Raw genomic sequence first — 14,324 nt, 5'->3', positions numbered from 1 at the left:
GACTGGGCTGGTTGCCCTGACTCGAGAAAATCAACAGGAGGCTACTGTTTATTTCTTGGTTCAAGTCTAATCTCATGGAGCTCGAAGAAACAGGCAACAGTTTCAAAGTCCTCAACCGAAGCTGAGTATAAATCCTTATCAAATACTGCAACAGAGATGGTATGGGTATCTTACCTCATGGATGAACTCGGTTTTCCCTTGAAGAAACCCTTCATACTTTACTGTGATAACATCAGTGCGAAGTTTCTTGCTTCGAATCCCATCTTCCATGCGAGAACGAAACATATAGAGGTTGATTACCACTATGTTAGGGATTTGGTTTCGAATGGAACCATTGTCATTCATCATCTTCCAACAAAGGAACAGATTGCAGACATCTTCACTAAAGGTATTCCACTAGATCTATTCGATTACTTTCGAAACAAACTGATGATTCACAAATCTTCATCATCTGTTTGAGGGGGGCTGTAAATCTAGGGTTTCGGTGAAGACAGGAATCACAAGAATTGGGGATTTTCGATTAGGCTGTAAGAGAAAGTTAGGGTTTCCATCCCTTTTATACTTAGGGCATAAATAACAAACATGACCCAAGTCTGTATCTAAAGACACTCACAACAGTCAAACTATATTGACTACAGTCGAAGTACTAAAGGCAGCCACAAGACTCTTGAAGATTTTTCTACAGGCAACCTGCAACAAGATTAGAAGTTAGTTACTCAACTAACTCCATAACAAACTATTTTTTTGTTATTTTTGTAGTTTCTGTTTTCTCTTTTTTATGAAGTATAAAAGCTGAATAATGTAATTGAAAACTTTTGATTGAAATAAAATAGAGCAAAGAGGGTTTTCTTACAGAACTGAACGTATGTCTATCCGTGCGGATGAATTAACAACGCATGAGTTAAATACAAGCATTTTATATCTCATGCAACTGAATGATGCACGCACTTTATTTGATGGTAAATTGAATTGTTGATATATATATATTGGGAGGTAAAGTTAGAGGAGGAATTCTACATGGATGAAGGTAAACAATTAAATAATTAGGAAAACCAAGTGGAGAAGAAGAAGAAGAAGAAGAATCAGTCTAAAGAGGAATTCCAGATCGGAAACCCTTCGTCCATGAGGGTTTCCGGTCTGAAAACCCTTCGTCTTCACAAAGGGCTTCCAGATCTGGAAACCCTTGTCACCTTTGTCCCCTTCGCCGAAATTTCTGTCGGCGAAGGGGAGCTTAGAGAGAGAGAGATTGAGGGAAAAGAAGAGAGAGAGTCGAAGAAGAAGAGAGAGAAAGGAAGAATTTTTGTTTTTGGTAAAGGTGGCCGGCCGGAATTTTTTATTCCGGCCGGCAACCTTTCGCCGGAGGAGAAGGGTGAGGTGGACAGAGGTGATGTGGTAATTGTTAGATGAGGTAGACAAAGAAAAAGAAAAAAATAATTACAGAAATGTCATGGGAGTAGAATTGGGAGGTTGAAAAAAATTTGGGGTCAATTTAGAAATTTTTTGGGGCCAAAACAGCGAGTTGGTCACAAATCGGGGGCCAAAAGGGAATTAATCCATTTCTTTTTCCTTTCTATTTCTGTTGTCTTCTCAATTGAGATTATATACGGGTGTAACTTTTTTTTTTTGTTAGAATATGTGTGTGTAACTTGAGATTAGTGAAAGGGGTATAAGGTATTCCATGAATCAAGGTGAAAGGGATACAAGGTATTCCATGAATCAAGATCGAATTGAGATTATTTTGTTACACGTTATTATCATGGGTCTTCACAAAAATGATCGTTTCTTGTTACACAATTCATTTTTGTACTGACCAATGTTGAGTAAGGGATAACAGTATAACTATGGACTTGGCATGAACTAATAAATTATTTTATTTTCAATAAATATATCGAATCTAACGAAACTTAAATTTGAAACAGTAGATATTATTGGAAAAATTATACACTCGATGTCAAAATGCATCTTGATGCAAAACACTTTGAAAATAAGATCGCAGAAGCCAATTATGCAACCCCACAAGAGCTTACACTTTTCTTTGTTTTCCTATTCCACCATCTAGATAAAACCCTAAATAGCGCAACACAAAACTCAAAAAAGTGAATGTTTTTTGTTACACAATTCATTTTCGTACTGGCCAATAAGTAAGGGATTACTGTATAACTTTATAGCCTTCGCAGGAACTAATCGGTAAGATATATTATTTTATTTTTTTATTAATATATCGAATCTGACAAAACTTGAATTTGCGATAGTAAATATTACTCAGAGAAATTATAACACTTGATGCCAAATTGCATCTTGATGCAAAAAACCTTGGAAATACATCGCAGAAGGCAACTATGCAACCCAACAGGAGCATGCACTTTCTTTATTTTTCCTACTCCACCATGTAGATAAATTCCTAAATACGGCAGCTTTACATGTACGTCCAAAACTTAGAAAATGATTTTATTTTATAAAGAGTATAAAACTACTGAAGTTTAATGATAAAACTCAACGAATTAAACAACTACTAGTTCCCCTTTATTATTAGGGTTTTTTTTAACCTATCAAATTCGAATTAACAACTTCTAAATAAATATAATGCAGAATCTCAAGAAAATAAAAACTTCCTATAGACCAACTTAGATTTGTAATTCTCCCTTGACAAACATCATTCCCTATGGTAACATGCCTCCCGGTGCACTCCGGCACACAAACACCATTTCAAAATGTTAGTCCTCGTAAGTTGTAAATCACATTTCATTTTCCGACACCTAACAGCCTAAAAATTTCCAAACATTTTCTGTTACTAAGAAATATATTAAGATAAATATTATAAGTGAAGTTCGAATAATGGGGTTAATTTTCAACTTAACTTTCCAATTCCTTTTAAATTGAATCGTCCCAAAAATGACAACAAGTAATCAAGAGAAAAGGGGAAAAAGATGACCTTCTAATCCACATTCATGGTCTTTGAACTTCATATCTCTGCTATCAAAATGTGAACATTAAAATTTGTAATCTCACCCAAAAATCAGACAAAATCACATTGATGATAACTCTCGAAACAGGTCACAGGTGTAAGTTAAGTGTAAGAATAAGTTTGGTGGGATATTAGATATGTTAAATAGAAGATCTAGCAGGAGATGCGTCTACTAAATTTGGGCCTCAATCAACACTCAAACTCGCAAGCCCAATAACATAGTCCGAGCCCAGAGTATTATTCACAGTAACATTTTTACACTCAATTATCAAGAGAACAAAACCGATAAGCGGGCAGATAAACATGAAAAAGTTGTGTCAAAATCATTCAGAATTTTACAACTGCCAGCAGGCGAAGGCAAAACGAAACAAAAAAGATCCCGATGATTACAGACAGTTCAATTCATACATCAACAAATGCCATTGTTCTGTCAGAGTTAGTCAAATCCACACTAGATATCAATGCCTCAGTTGTAAAACACGGTTAGCTAGTATCAACCTCGTAAGTCGTAAGTACAATTCATAGCTGCACAAAGAAGATTATGAATAATGCGAAAACTGCATCATTACTAGAGAAACAAAAGATATATAATATACGTACCCGAATTTCATTTTAGAATCTTCCTTCGAACATGACAAATTATTGTCCTCTGCAGTTTTAGAAGTTTACTCGTCTATTTTCATTTTCTGATTCATTGAGTCGTGATAATAAAGAAGAAGACACATCGGTTGTCCAAAAATGGAGAAAAATAACCAGAAGATCATGTTTCCAACCTGTCGAGTATCATAAATACAAGTTTTATTTGTTTGAATTTTTGACGAAAAATAACTGAGACATGAAAGATGATAAAGTGGATGAAAATTTAGTTGGATTTTACAACTATTCCAGTAACACACTAGCAACAATTTAAACTACTCTAGAGCTATTTCCGTTAGAATTGACGAGTAAGCAATGGCTATATTACTGTTTATTAACGTAAACTAGAAATAAAAATGGGGTATTGCCAAGAGATAAGGCAATGGGTGGTGTTCCGTGCTTGAGAGCCAAACCCTATAACCACCTGTGCTACATCGTCCTCAATTAGACACCACCGCAGGCCCGGGGTTTTGTTCCTATCAGTGCCCACCCTACTGGTATTGCACATATAGCTCAGGCTCTGCCCGTTCCTCCAAGCAATGTCCGACTATCATAACACAACGGATAATGCTACTCAGACTCCCAAAGTACAGACAAAGTCAAGAATGTAAGCGTTTTGAGGGTGTGGGTTTTATTCACCTTTACCAAAATAAAAGTGATTTACAAATCTTTAACCAAATAGTGCCTACTTTCTTGACTTTGTCTGTACTTTGGGAGTCTGAGTAGCATTATCCTAACACAACTCAAGAGGTACAAATTCATTGCATCTACATATCTTGTTTTTTCCTAAAATCCTTCACTGTTCTTCCTTTCTTAATAAACTTTCATCATCTTTAAGTAAAAATAAAGGAACTCTAAGTTTAACAGAAAAAATATCCTCTACTACTCTCCGACCTTTAATGGGGATGATAAAAGAACCTAGACCAATTAGATCGATAACAACCTAATGCTTCATTGTAGATGTACTAAAAACATGTATATCATGGTGCATTTCTTTGCGTTATTAACTATATTAAGATATTAAGCAATGGAATTTAGTTTGAGAAAAAACTGTATGCTTTGTGGGAAAGAAGTAACTTACCATGTTGTTTCTGAATTTATTTTGGAGGTAATTTGTGAGTATAACCAAAGGAACCTGTTCACAGATGACATTCTTAGGGGTTACATATACCACGAAGTAATTTACAGCTTTGCGATTACTAACTGGTCGTGACTTATAGAAGTCTAAGGACAAAAATAAACTGAGTTACAATTGAGAGGAAAATGAAAGACGTTACCTGAAACATTATTCCTATAAAAGCCCAAAACTTGACCATGTGGCAGGGGACACCTATACATAACTGTTTACAATACAAAGGAACAACAGAAAGAAGTGAAACATGAAGAATTGGGTGGAAGTTATGGAACAAAAGTCACAAAGCCCTAACTGTGGGCATTAACGGGTGTATAAGAGAGAAAGAAAGAGAAGAGAAAAAGAATCAAACATTGAGACCAGATACGTGCATATTTCATGTATTACACAATATCATTGATTTTTTACTTCAAAAGAAAAAGAGAAACAAAAGATATAAATACAAAAGCGCAAAATACCTCATGGAATATAGCAGAAACGAAGAAGGCAATCACAATGGCGACCCCCTGATTTCAAAACCAAATAAAACCCTCAATAGTTGTCATATACAAAACTTCGATAACTACCAATTACCATTCAGAGGTAAAATGGACCTGTCAATTTGATAAACTAAATGAGTATAGTAGGTGTATTGCTCTAAATCATGGTCAATCACGTAAAGTATGTGTGCAGTACCAAATACTTATGGTGAACTTCACAAGGATATCTTAACATTATAAAGTTGAAATTACATAATAGATACTCGTGATGTTATAAATTATAAGTTAAGTATGTTCAACCAGAATAAGAAAATTTTAAATGCAGGACAAATATATATATATATATATATATATATATACATATATATAGGAATTATTCAAAAGAACAATTCCAGTACCAAGAGAAAAGGAAATTACCTTTGGTATTCCATTCCTTAAGCATGGAAAATAGACATGACGGACCATCCATTTATGAACAGGCTGTGAAAATCAATAAGGATTTCATTAGTGAATTTCTTCCAATTAGCTGATGTTACTAAATTACAGTATATATAACACCACCGAAACCAGTTTCTTTATGATAAGTTGAACTCATTGATATTATCCCATCATCAAATGAAACTTCCTACAGTATTAATTAGAGGTAGCACAACCTCCCATGGAATTGGAAGAATTTTAATGCTCCAAGGGTAGGTTAGGTTGCCTAAACAGTGACGTAAATGTAGTGGCCAGAATAAAAAGCTGGGAGATGTATTTGACTGTGCATGTTTATAAGTCACATCCTTCTCTAAGCTTCCTGACCAGGCCCCAACTGTGCTATGCCTCTTCCTGTCAAAGTAGGTTGAGGTCTTGAGCTCCATTTATGCCACAAAAGCAGTGTCAAACATAACTCTTAGAGAATCAATTAACCATTTTATCGTTCATTTCTTATAGCCCTGTTCTAGATCTATTTGATGGGTGAACAAAACTATTCCAATGGATTCCGTGCAAAGTTCCTCGTCAGTGCTTTTATGGGGTGAATGAATAAAATGGGTGTTTATATCAAGATATGGGAAACATATTCTGGTTAAAATTACGGTAATCTTGTTATGATTGCATGAATGTGCTTTAGTAATTGTGATTATATTGCATCTTGTCAGGCTAAAAACACCAGTTGGAAGCAACCCTCTTTTCTGCGACGTGGGATTCCGTCAATCATTACAACGAATTTAGAGAGAGATAAGAGACTTACCATATTCCACATTCTCCAGTACTGAAAACAGCCAGAGAAAAGGAACATGTAACAAAATAAAGTAGTATCAGAAATTATAGATATAGCATAGTTGAAACCACATTTAAAAAGATTTTTCATAAAAGAAACCAACCTCCTCAACAGTTTTTGCATTCCACCAGTCTTTATAAAATTCTCGATCCCCAAAACAAAGGAGCTCAGCGAGAATATTTAACCTATATTATTAACTTATTACGTAAATGTCATGAAATTCAATTTTCAACATATAAGCAAATTTATTAGTAAAGAGGTTGTCACAAGGAAAGCCAAGAACGACACTCTGGTTCATATCACAGAAAGTAAAAAAAGTGAAATAGCTAAGTAATTGACTGTAATCTACCATCATATATCAAAAGAAGCTCAAATGATTACTTCAGTAAAGAAGACAAACGAAGACGTACCAGAGGTGGAAAAAGCAGTAGAACATGCAAAGCCACACATATAGTGTCGGAACAGATAGCTTCAACACCCTCTCAATAGCATTTAGTAAGTTTCCTTTCAGAGGATGTTGAGAATTTTGAACAATTGGGTTGATATACTGCAAAATCGTTTTTGACATCCTACTTTAGGTTTTCGGAAATGTTCCCTTAGTCACTTGAAAAAATCTAAAACTACCAATCAGAAAAGAAAAATTCGTAGTTTCGAAATTAACTTACTTGCTCTATGATAAAGCCCATTACTCCTGTAAATATTACCAATTTAATAAGTTGACGTATCACGCAACCCTTTCGAATGCATGTAGTACGAGGGTAGCTTGGCTACAAGTAATATTAAAGCAATATGAAGATCAAAAGAAACACGTAGATATATGACCTTCTTGATGTTCTAGAAGGAAAGAAAAACGTAACGTACAATATGCAAATATCAACCATTTATTTCAGAATGGGAAACGAGAAAATCTTCAGGCTAAGGTTACCATTTAAGGAGTCAAAGTTCTCCGATTAGGGTGAAGAAAAACCCCAAATAAGAGGGCAGCTTAGAAGAAATTAACCATGGATAAAGAACAGTGAAAACATGTTTACTTTCTAAAAGAAAAGTTATATGAAAAAGGAATTGAGTTTTATAATCCAAAACCATATCAACTAGATGACCTAACTTAATATTTACTCGGCTAAATTTTGTCCAGTAATTGGTTGGTTATTGAATCTCAAGAAGTATAAACATCATATGAATAAAGGTCATGAGGAAATATTGAAAGATAGGTAATCAATTATCATAGCTACCAATCAAATTCTTCAATCTTTTCTTACCTAGAAATAGCAATTAGTAAATGTATGACCAGTATTCTATTTAGTATTTATCATGCCGCTGCATAGTTATGGTGATGTGATGATGATGAAACAATTTATCTTAAATGCCCTACCAGCTGCCTACAAGCATTGGAGCTTCATTATTTTTTATGTTTGTGCAACCTTTTTCAGTTAACATTCCAATTAGAAATATAGAACGTTAAGAAAAATATAATTAACGCGTCATTGCTAGCACAAGCTATAAGATAAGACCTCACTTTGTTAGAAAAAGTCAAGATTACCTGGAAACACAAAGTTGGAGCCAACATAAAGTATACCAAACTCTTGAAGCTAACATCATAACTGTAATCCATATTCCCGGAGTTAGATACAACATTCTCCTAAAATCACCACAACAACAGCAAACAAAAATATTATTTCCATGGAAGGAATCCAAATCCTGGTCCAAAGTTGTGTTAGACATATGTTCTGCAAAAATGTAGACTAGCTGAATTTGAGAAAGCAAAATGGTTTAGATTTTAGTACTTGTCCAATTAATAAACAAAAACTGAAACATCAAAGAACAATTTTCAGACATTTAATTTATTTAGTGAAGTAAGCAGTATATATCCCAAACACTCTCAAAGGCGATTCAATGGAGCTTTTGGACTTAATGGCTTAGATGGTTCTTTTGGATCACCTCTCGTTGTTTCAAAGGTTTTTTTTTTAAAGTTTGAATATCTCATGCTATCTTAGAACCAGTTTAATATATCATACAAGTAAGAAAATCTATATTTCACATGTACATCAAGAATGAAGTAAATGGCAAAACGGTGTAGAGTCTGATGTTCCTTACAAAATAGACTCGTTAGGACGCCACTCAAAACGTGAAGTATGAATTATCCAATTTCATTCATAGTAATGATATGCTACTTATCTAAAATATCAGTAAGTCACTCTATTCTACACAGGATACTTAAACATGCATGTTCATAGAGCAGTTCTTCTCTATATCAGTATTGTCCTGGCTTTTCCCCTTCACATGACGTTAGACCAAACAATATATTTCTTTTGGTTGTCTGTCCTCTTTTGGTTCAATAATTAGTGTCTTACTGTAAATGCAGATCCTTCTCTAGAATGATTATGTGACTATTATTGAGTATATCTAATAGCCTCAAGGTACAATTTCATATTTCTGCTCTACACGACCACTTCAAGCAGCTAATTTTCGCAGTAGGGTATTTGATTGGTATACACGTACAAACAGACTAACATAATTTAAACATGAAGAAGCTTAATTAGCTGACCACAAGTCGGCATGGTTCACGGTTTTATCTCCCAAAATATACCGTAACTAAATCATTTGACAATATAGCAGAAAAGAAAGTTAATATAAAGTTTGTCATTCCACAGAATTTAATTATATCCATCCAAAGGTTTCATGGATGCGGACCTTATCAGGTGACTTGGCGAGTGTTCTCATATCATAATTTACATGTGCATAAGACACCAACTTCAACCACACAATGCAAGCGAAGAGCATTAGTGTGATCCCAGATAGAACAGCAGAATCAAAGCTGCACAATTCTCAAATCATTAATAGAAGAAAATACAGAAATGAACTAATGTTCCTATGCTCACACTAGAAAATGAGATAACTCGGAGAAGTAGAACCGAAAGAAATATATTAAATACATTATTACATAAGACATCTATACTCCAGCAATACTTACTACTCATTGTTTTATGGAGACAAATATAGAGTGAACACCAGAGATTTTATAAAACAGGAGTCAACCCTAAAATATGATTTATTGTAGGGGTCAAAGCATAAGTCGCGAAGTCAAAAAATGGAAAGAAGAGAGCAGTCACCTGAGAATCATAATAACTGGATACAAGATTGATCCTGACGTGATCAACACATGAAAAGAAATGATAACCTGCAACAGACAGAAATAGATGGTTACGGGCCAGTATTACTAAGTCGGTAGTACCTTCCGTTGACAGCGTACTTTTTTTTATCGCAGAGGTGCTTGGATGGATGCTTCCGTATCTTTCATGGATGAAGCACATGTAGAACTTATTTTATAGACTAAACACTTAGCAAGCGCTCTCACACATGGCAACATGAACTGTTTAACTAAATTGAGATGAGAAATTAGAGAGTCAACATTTATGGAGGAATATCATTAATATACCAGTTAAAGTACATATCCACTGTTTCAGCAAGACTTTCCTAAGCAGTTTAGGGACAAGCACAGTGAGATCCATGGTGTAGACAATTAAATCTAGATTTAGAGTCCAGACAACAATAGGGATGCCATGACTTGTGCAGGGTATTTTGCAAAGTAAGGCATAATCATCATTAATCTGGACTACCCAAGTGCCACTAAGCTGTATGTTCTGACCAGTTGAGAGAGAGATTGAACCAATCACCAAACTAAGGGCACTCTAGGAAGCCCAATGTCATTATTAGTTTCAGTCCGCTCCAAACAAATATCTGTCTCACATCTCTAGGTAAATAAAGTAGACATAATCGATAAAAGGATCACAACACAGTAAAATCACTTACTTGTTCCGAAATACACTGACGCTGTGCCAATTTCTCAACCAGGAAAGCACCAAGAGGGAAAATTGGTAAAGTGAGACTACATTTCAATAAAGACAAGGTGGAGCACATTTCATGTTAGGTAAATGCATTCTTCAACTGTTCAACACTTAACAGATAAATAATATGTTCTAGAATTTAATGTCCTTGAAACAGTTTACCAAGACATAAAAAGTGGCCAATCTCTGAGTGATCTTGAGCTGAACCAGAAGCCGTATCTGATTAATAATCCATACTGCAAATGAAATCGACAATTAATCGTGTCAAACTGGAGCAAGATATTCCTATTACAGAGGACATTTACAAAAATCGGCATCAGAATGACTGGTCAGCTGGAAATACTGTGATGAAGAAGGGCCAAACCTTCATTAAATTCTCAATGATAAGTCTGCTGTTTACGGCAACAAGCACGACGATACATAGGTTGAAGAGACCAGCATGACTCTGTCATAAAATATCAAACATGTGGGTTAACATATCACACAGTCCAAGTACCAACTAATGCATTAAAGAATGCTAGAGCCTAGATAGGCTGCACAATCTAACATCCATATGTTACAAAAACATAGTAAAATTATCAATTATTCTTGTTCATTCCAGACCTGGCCTTGGGGATACCCAACACTATGGCGGTACAGCTGAGACTTAACAGCTACAGAACACATTATACCGAACAAGTAATCAAGTAAGGCATTATTATATGTTTTCTAATGTTAAAAGAAGGTAGAGGAGGAGAAAAAGACAAAGACTCCATTAGTACTTGTTCCAGGTGAAATATCAAAGGTACAAAGAGATATAAATTAACAATCTGGTCTTCTAACTGACGCTGGATATCTAGCTTTAGACCAATAAAGGACGGTAGTACGAATAATGTTACTCTGAAGAGAGACAAATAAATATGTTTCCACCAAGGACATGTGGGTGTAACAAGAAAACATCCAGAGACTTCTAGATCTCTTCAACAATGTCTACCTAATAATCCCCTGAGATGTTCCTGAAAGCCAATGTGCAAGAGCCCCATAAGTGCAGAAAATACTTCACCATCACAATCATTTCTATCCACTGTGTTTTCTTTGTCATTAAAGATTCTATCTTTGCTCTCCAATCAAATCGTTCACCAAATCGTGAAAGTTAATGTAACTGAATTAAATATTTTTCTTCTTCTCATTATACATAGTGCATCATGTTGCAGTATTTTCAGCTTTCAAGAAAGAGGCACTCTGTGATGGGAGAGTGTAACTTAGAGCTTGAGATATCTATTACATTAAGTAAGCTGCCATTCATACTATCAACAATGACCAAATGATATCTTTCTCACTGTTGTGAGAATAGTCGCACATTGGAAATGGGTACTATAATAACTAAGAAAATAATGTTTAGGTCCTCTCCACTCATTGCCAATTGGGCTTGAGTTAAATGACCACAAGTTTAACATGGTATCAGAGCTAGGACCACACGTGATAGGTTTAAAAACCACATGTGCTCCACGTCACCGGGAAGGAAAAAACCCCATGTATTAGGCTCAAAAAGCACCACAGGTGAGGGGGCGTGTGAGAACAGTTCACATTGGAAATGAATACTCTACTAAACAAGAATACATTGTCTAGGTCACTCATTACCCATTGGGTTTGAGTTGAAAGACCACAAATTTAACAACTATATGTAACTCCAATCCATCAACTAACCCAAATTCAAAGCAATGGCATCATGCAAATGCACAATTCAGCTGCACCCATCCTTGATGTTTGGTTTGTTTTCATCTCAAGCTCCTTATCATTAAAGGTGGGAATTTTTTTTCTCAGAACAAAATTTCAGGGAAAAATTTCTATCAAATACCATTGCATCAAGAGGCAACATTTATTTTGAAGTAATTCTAGATTCAGTTTAATCAATTCCAAAAAATAAACAATTCAAAAAGATCAAAAGAATAAGATTAAAAATGCCAAATGGCAATAGATCTCTGAAATGAAAACCAGGTTGAGAATAATCAGTACTAACCTGTCTAAAAATAGCATCAGAACTAAGAGGACTTTCTTTAACTCGTCGGTGAGCAGGAGCAGAAGGCCGATACGTAAAATTAACAGGACCATCATTAACATCCGTTGTTTTACCTTGATCATTTTCATTTCTCTCACTAAAATCCTTTACACTTTTCAACAAATTCGACTTCTCCTTCTTATCCTTCTTATCATCATCATCACTGTCATTCCCGATCTGATTCCTATCTATGTTATCACAATCTTCTTGAGTTGAAAATTTATTCAAATTTCCAGTTTCAGAATCATTCAATCTCCAAGAAGAAGAAGAAGAAGATGATGATAAATCAGGTAATGATGATACTACTTCGGTTTCTGAATTGATAACAGTAGTGGTTGCGTTTGTTCTTCTTCGAATTGAAGATTTAAGATCGAATTGTTGTTCATGATTTAGTACTTCGGTTTCAAAGGTTTTAGGCGAGTTTGAAATCGCCATGAGAAGTTTTAGAGAGAGAAAGAGAGAGAGAGAGTTGTCAAATCTTCTTCTCTTAATTAACAATTATAAAATATTTCTAGAGAGAGAGGGAGAGAAGCTGAAAAATAAAAGTTGAATGAGTGTTGTTGATGAATTAGATCCGGTAGTGCCGGGGTGACAGGAGGTGAATAATCGTGACACTCTTACCCTGAAATCCTGAATAAGTGACATTTTTTTTTTTCACTTTATTTATTTTGTTTTCTCCTTTGGGCTGGGGAAAAAGTCTAGAACCCCGAAATCCGTCAGGGGTACTCGAGTCTGTTAGAGTCCACGGGCACCCGAAACTCGAAGGCGAGTTTAGTCCGACCGACCTGATGAAATAGACGGGTGGGGCTCGGGTGTTGAAGTGCTACCCTGCATCTTGCCCGAGCCCGCCCGTTAATATTTACCCGATTAATAATGTCATTCATTTATACGATAATACTTATGTATACTGTATGTATGCTTTCATGTATGTTTTTATGTATGTATGTAACAGTTGTATGGGGGTGGTCACCAAGGTGACAAAATATGGTAGTAATCCGCCAGCGAAATGATGTATAAATTAGATTAAATGTACTTTGATATTTTTTTAAATATTTTAAGTATATATATATATATATATACATATACATATATTGTTGTCGGTGGTGCCGCCCTTTGACAAGACATAATTAAGAGAAACTTAATTAAATTTCAGTTTAGATGGAAATTTCAGTACCATATAAGTTGAAATAGTTTGGTCACTTCGACCGAGATATTTCGAAATTTTGGTGAAAATCCGGTATTCGGTCGTCCGATACCAAGAAACCCGAAAGATCTGACGGGGTTTTGACACTAGGATTTTTAAAATAACCCGCCTGATTAAGCCCGAGAACCGAACGGCTAGAGAATTTCAAAGCCCCACCGGTCTGACCCGAGGAATGATATGAACCCGACCGGCCCGATCTAGAACGATTCCCACCCCTATTTCTCCTTCTCGTTATAAACATTTATTTACCTCCACTCCGTAATAAACATCTATATATCCATAGTCATATAGCAGCCGAAGTATCTCATTAATTTCTTACTGACACCTAAATGTCTATATATCTCATTAATTTCTTACTGACACCTAATAGAGATAAATTGTCTAAATCGAAGGTCAAGATTTTTGGATTTTTTGAGAAATAAAAAAGGAATGTGAGAGAAAAAAAGGATTAGGATTTTCATAATCCTAATTTTGCTCTGGATTCGTCTTTGGCTTTGGGTTGTTATCCATTTGAGTTAGTCAGGAGTTCATCCGGTTTTATATATGGCCGCGGCTTTGTGAAATAAAGAAAAATCTCTGGGGCATAAAGACTTCGGTCAACAAAATTGACCTAAAGGACATTTTTATTTTAGGTCCAAAAATTAATTTTTGTATGTTTTTGCCTCCTAATGTTCATCTCCTCATCTTTCTCCCTCTTCTTTGTTCCTCTCTCTCTCTCACTACAAACAAAGGCACACTTTCGCCACCAAACCTCTAAAAAACAA

At 35.3% G+C, this 14,324-nt stretch overlaps 1 protein-coding gene across 1 annotated transcript; it reads right to left on the bottom strand.

Annotated features, from left to right (window-relative positions):
- Positions 1-3,156: 3,156 nt before the first annotated feature.
- Positions 3,157-13,026, bottom strand: LOC147543637 (diacylglycerol O-acyltransferase 1A-like). The gene is made up of 17 exons (XM_086634489.1): positions 12,318-13,026; positions 10,683-10,763; positions 10,481-10,554; positions 10,284-10,359; positions 9,584-9,651; positions 9,165-9,288; positions 8,014-8,112; positions 7,139-7,240; positions 6,884-7,020; positions 6,577-6,658; positions 6,444-6,464; positions 5,630-5,692; positions 5,192-5,239; positions 4,879-4,941; positions 4,683-4,736; positions 3,566-3,738; positions 3,157-3,490 (listed from the first exon to the last, which is right to left on the bottom strand). Exons 1-16 carry the CDS (start codon positions 12,789-12,791, stop codon positions 3,631-3,633), a joined length of 1,674 nt encoding a protein of 557 aa, XP_086490615.1. The 5' UTR covers positions 12,792-13,026; the 3' UTR covers positions 3,157-3,490; positions 3,566-3,630.
- Between the last annotated feature and the right edge of the window lie 1,298 nt (positions 13,027-14,324).

Source organism: Eschscholzia californica, unplaced genomic scaffold, assembly GCF_041429995.1.
Source record: "Eschscholzia californica isolate CP2 unplaced genomic scaffold, dmEscCali1.0.p SCAF_4, whole genome shotgun sequence".
In the NCBI taxonomy this organism is placed as follows: Eukaryota; Viridiplantae; Streptophyta; class Magnoliopsida; order Ranunculales; family Papaveraceae; genus Eschscholzia; species Eschscholzia californica.
This window is presented reverse-complemented; position numbering and strand designations above follow the sequence as displayed.

Bases quoted from the DNA above. Each gene is read 5' to 3' on its own strand.
- LOC147543637 (XM_086634489.1), bottom strand. From the start codon at position 12,791: ATGGCGATTTCAAACTCGCCTAAAACCTTTGAAACCGAAGTACTAAAT. The intron at 10,555-10,682 runs GTTTGGCCCTTC...TTTCATTTGCAG, and splicing joins TCATTGAGAATTTAATGAAG to TATGGATTATTAATCAGATA. The intron at 5,240-5,629 runs GTAATTTCCTTT...TTTTGAAATCAG, and splicing joins TAAGGAATGGAATACCAAAG to GGGGTCGCCATTGTGATTGC.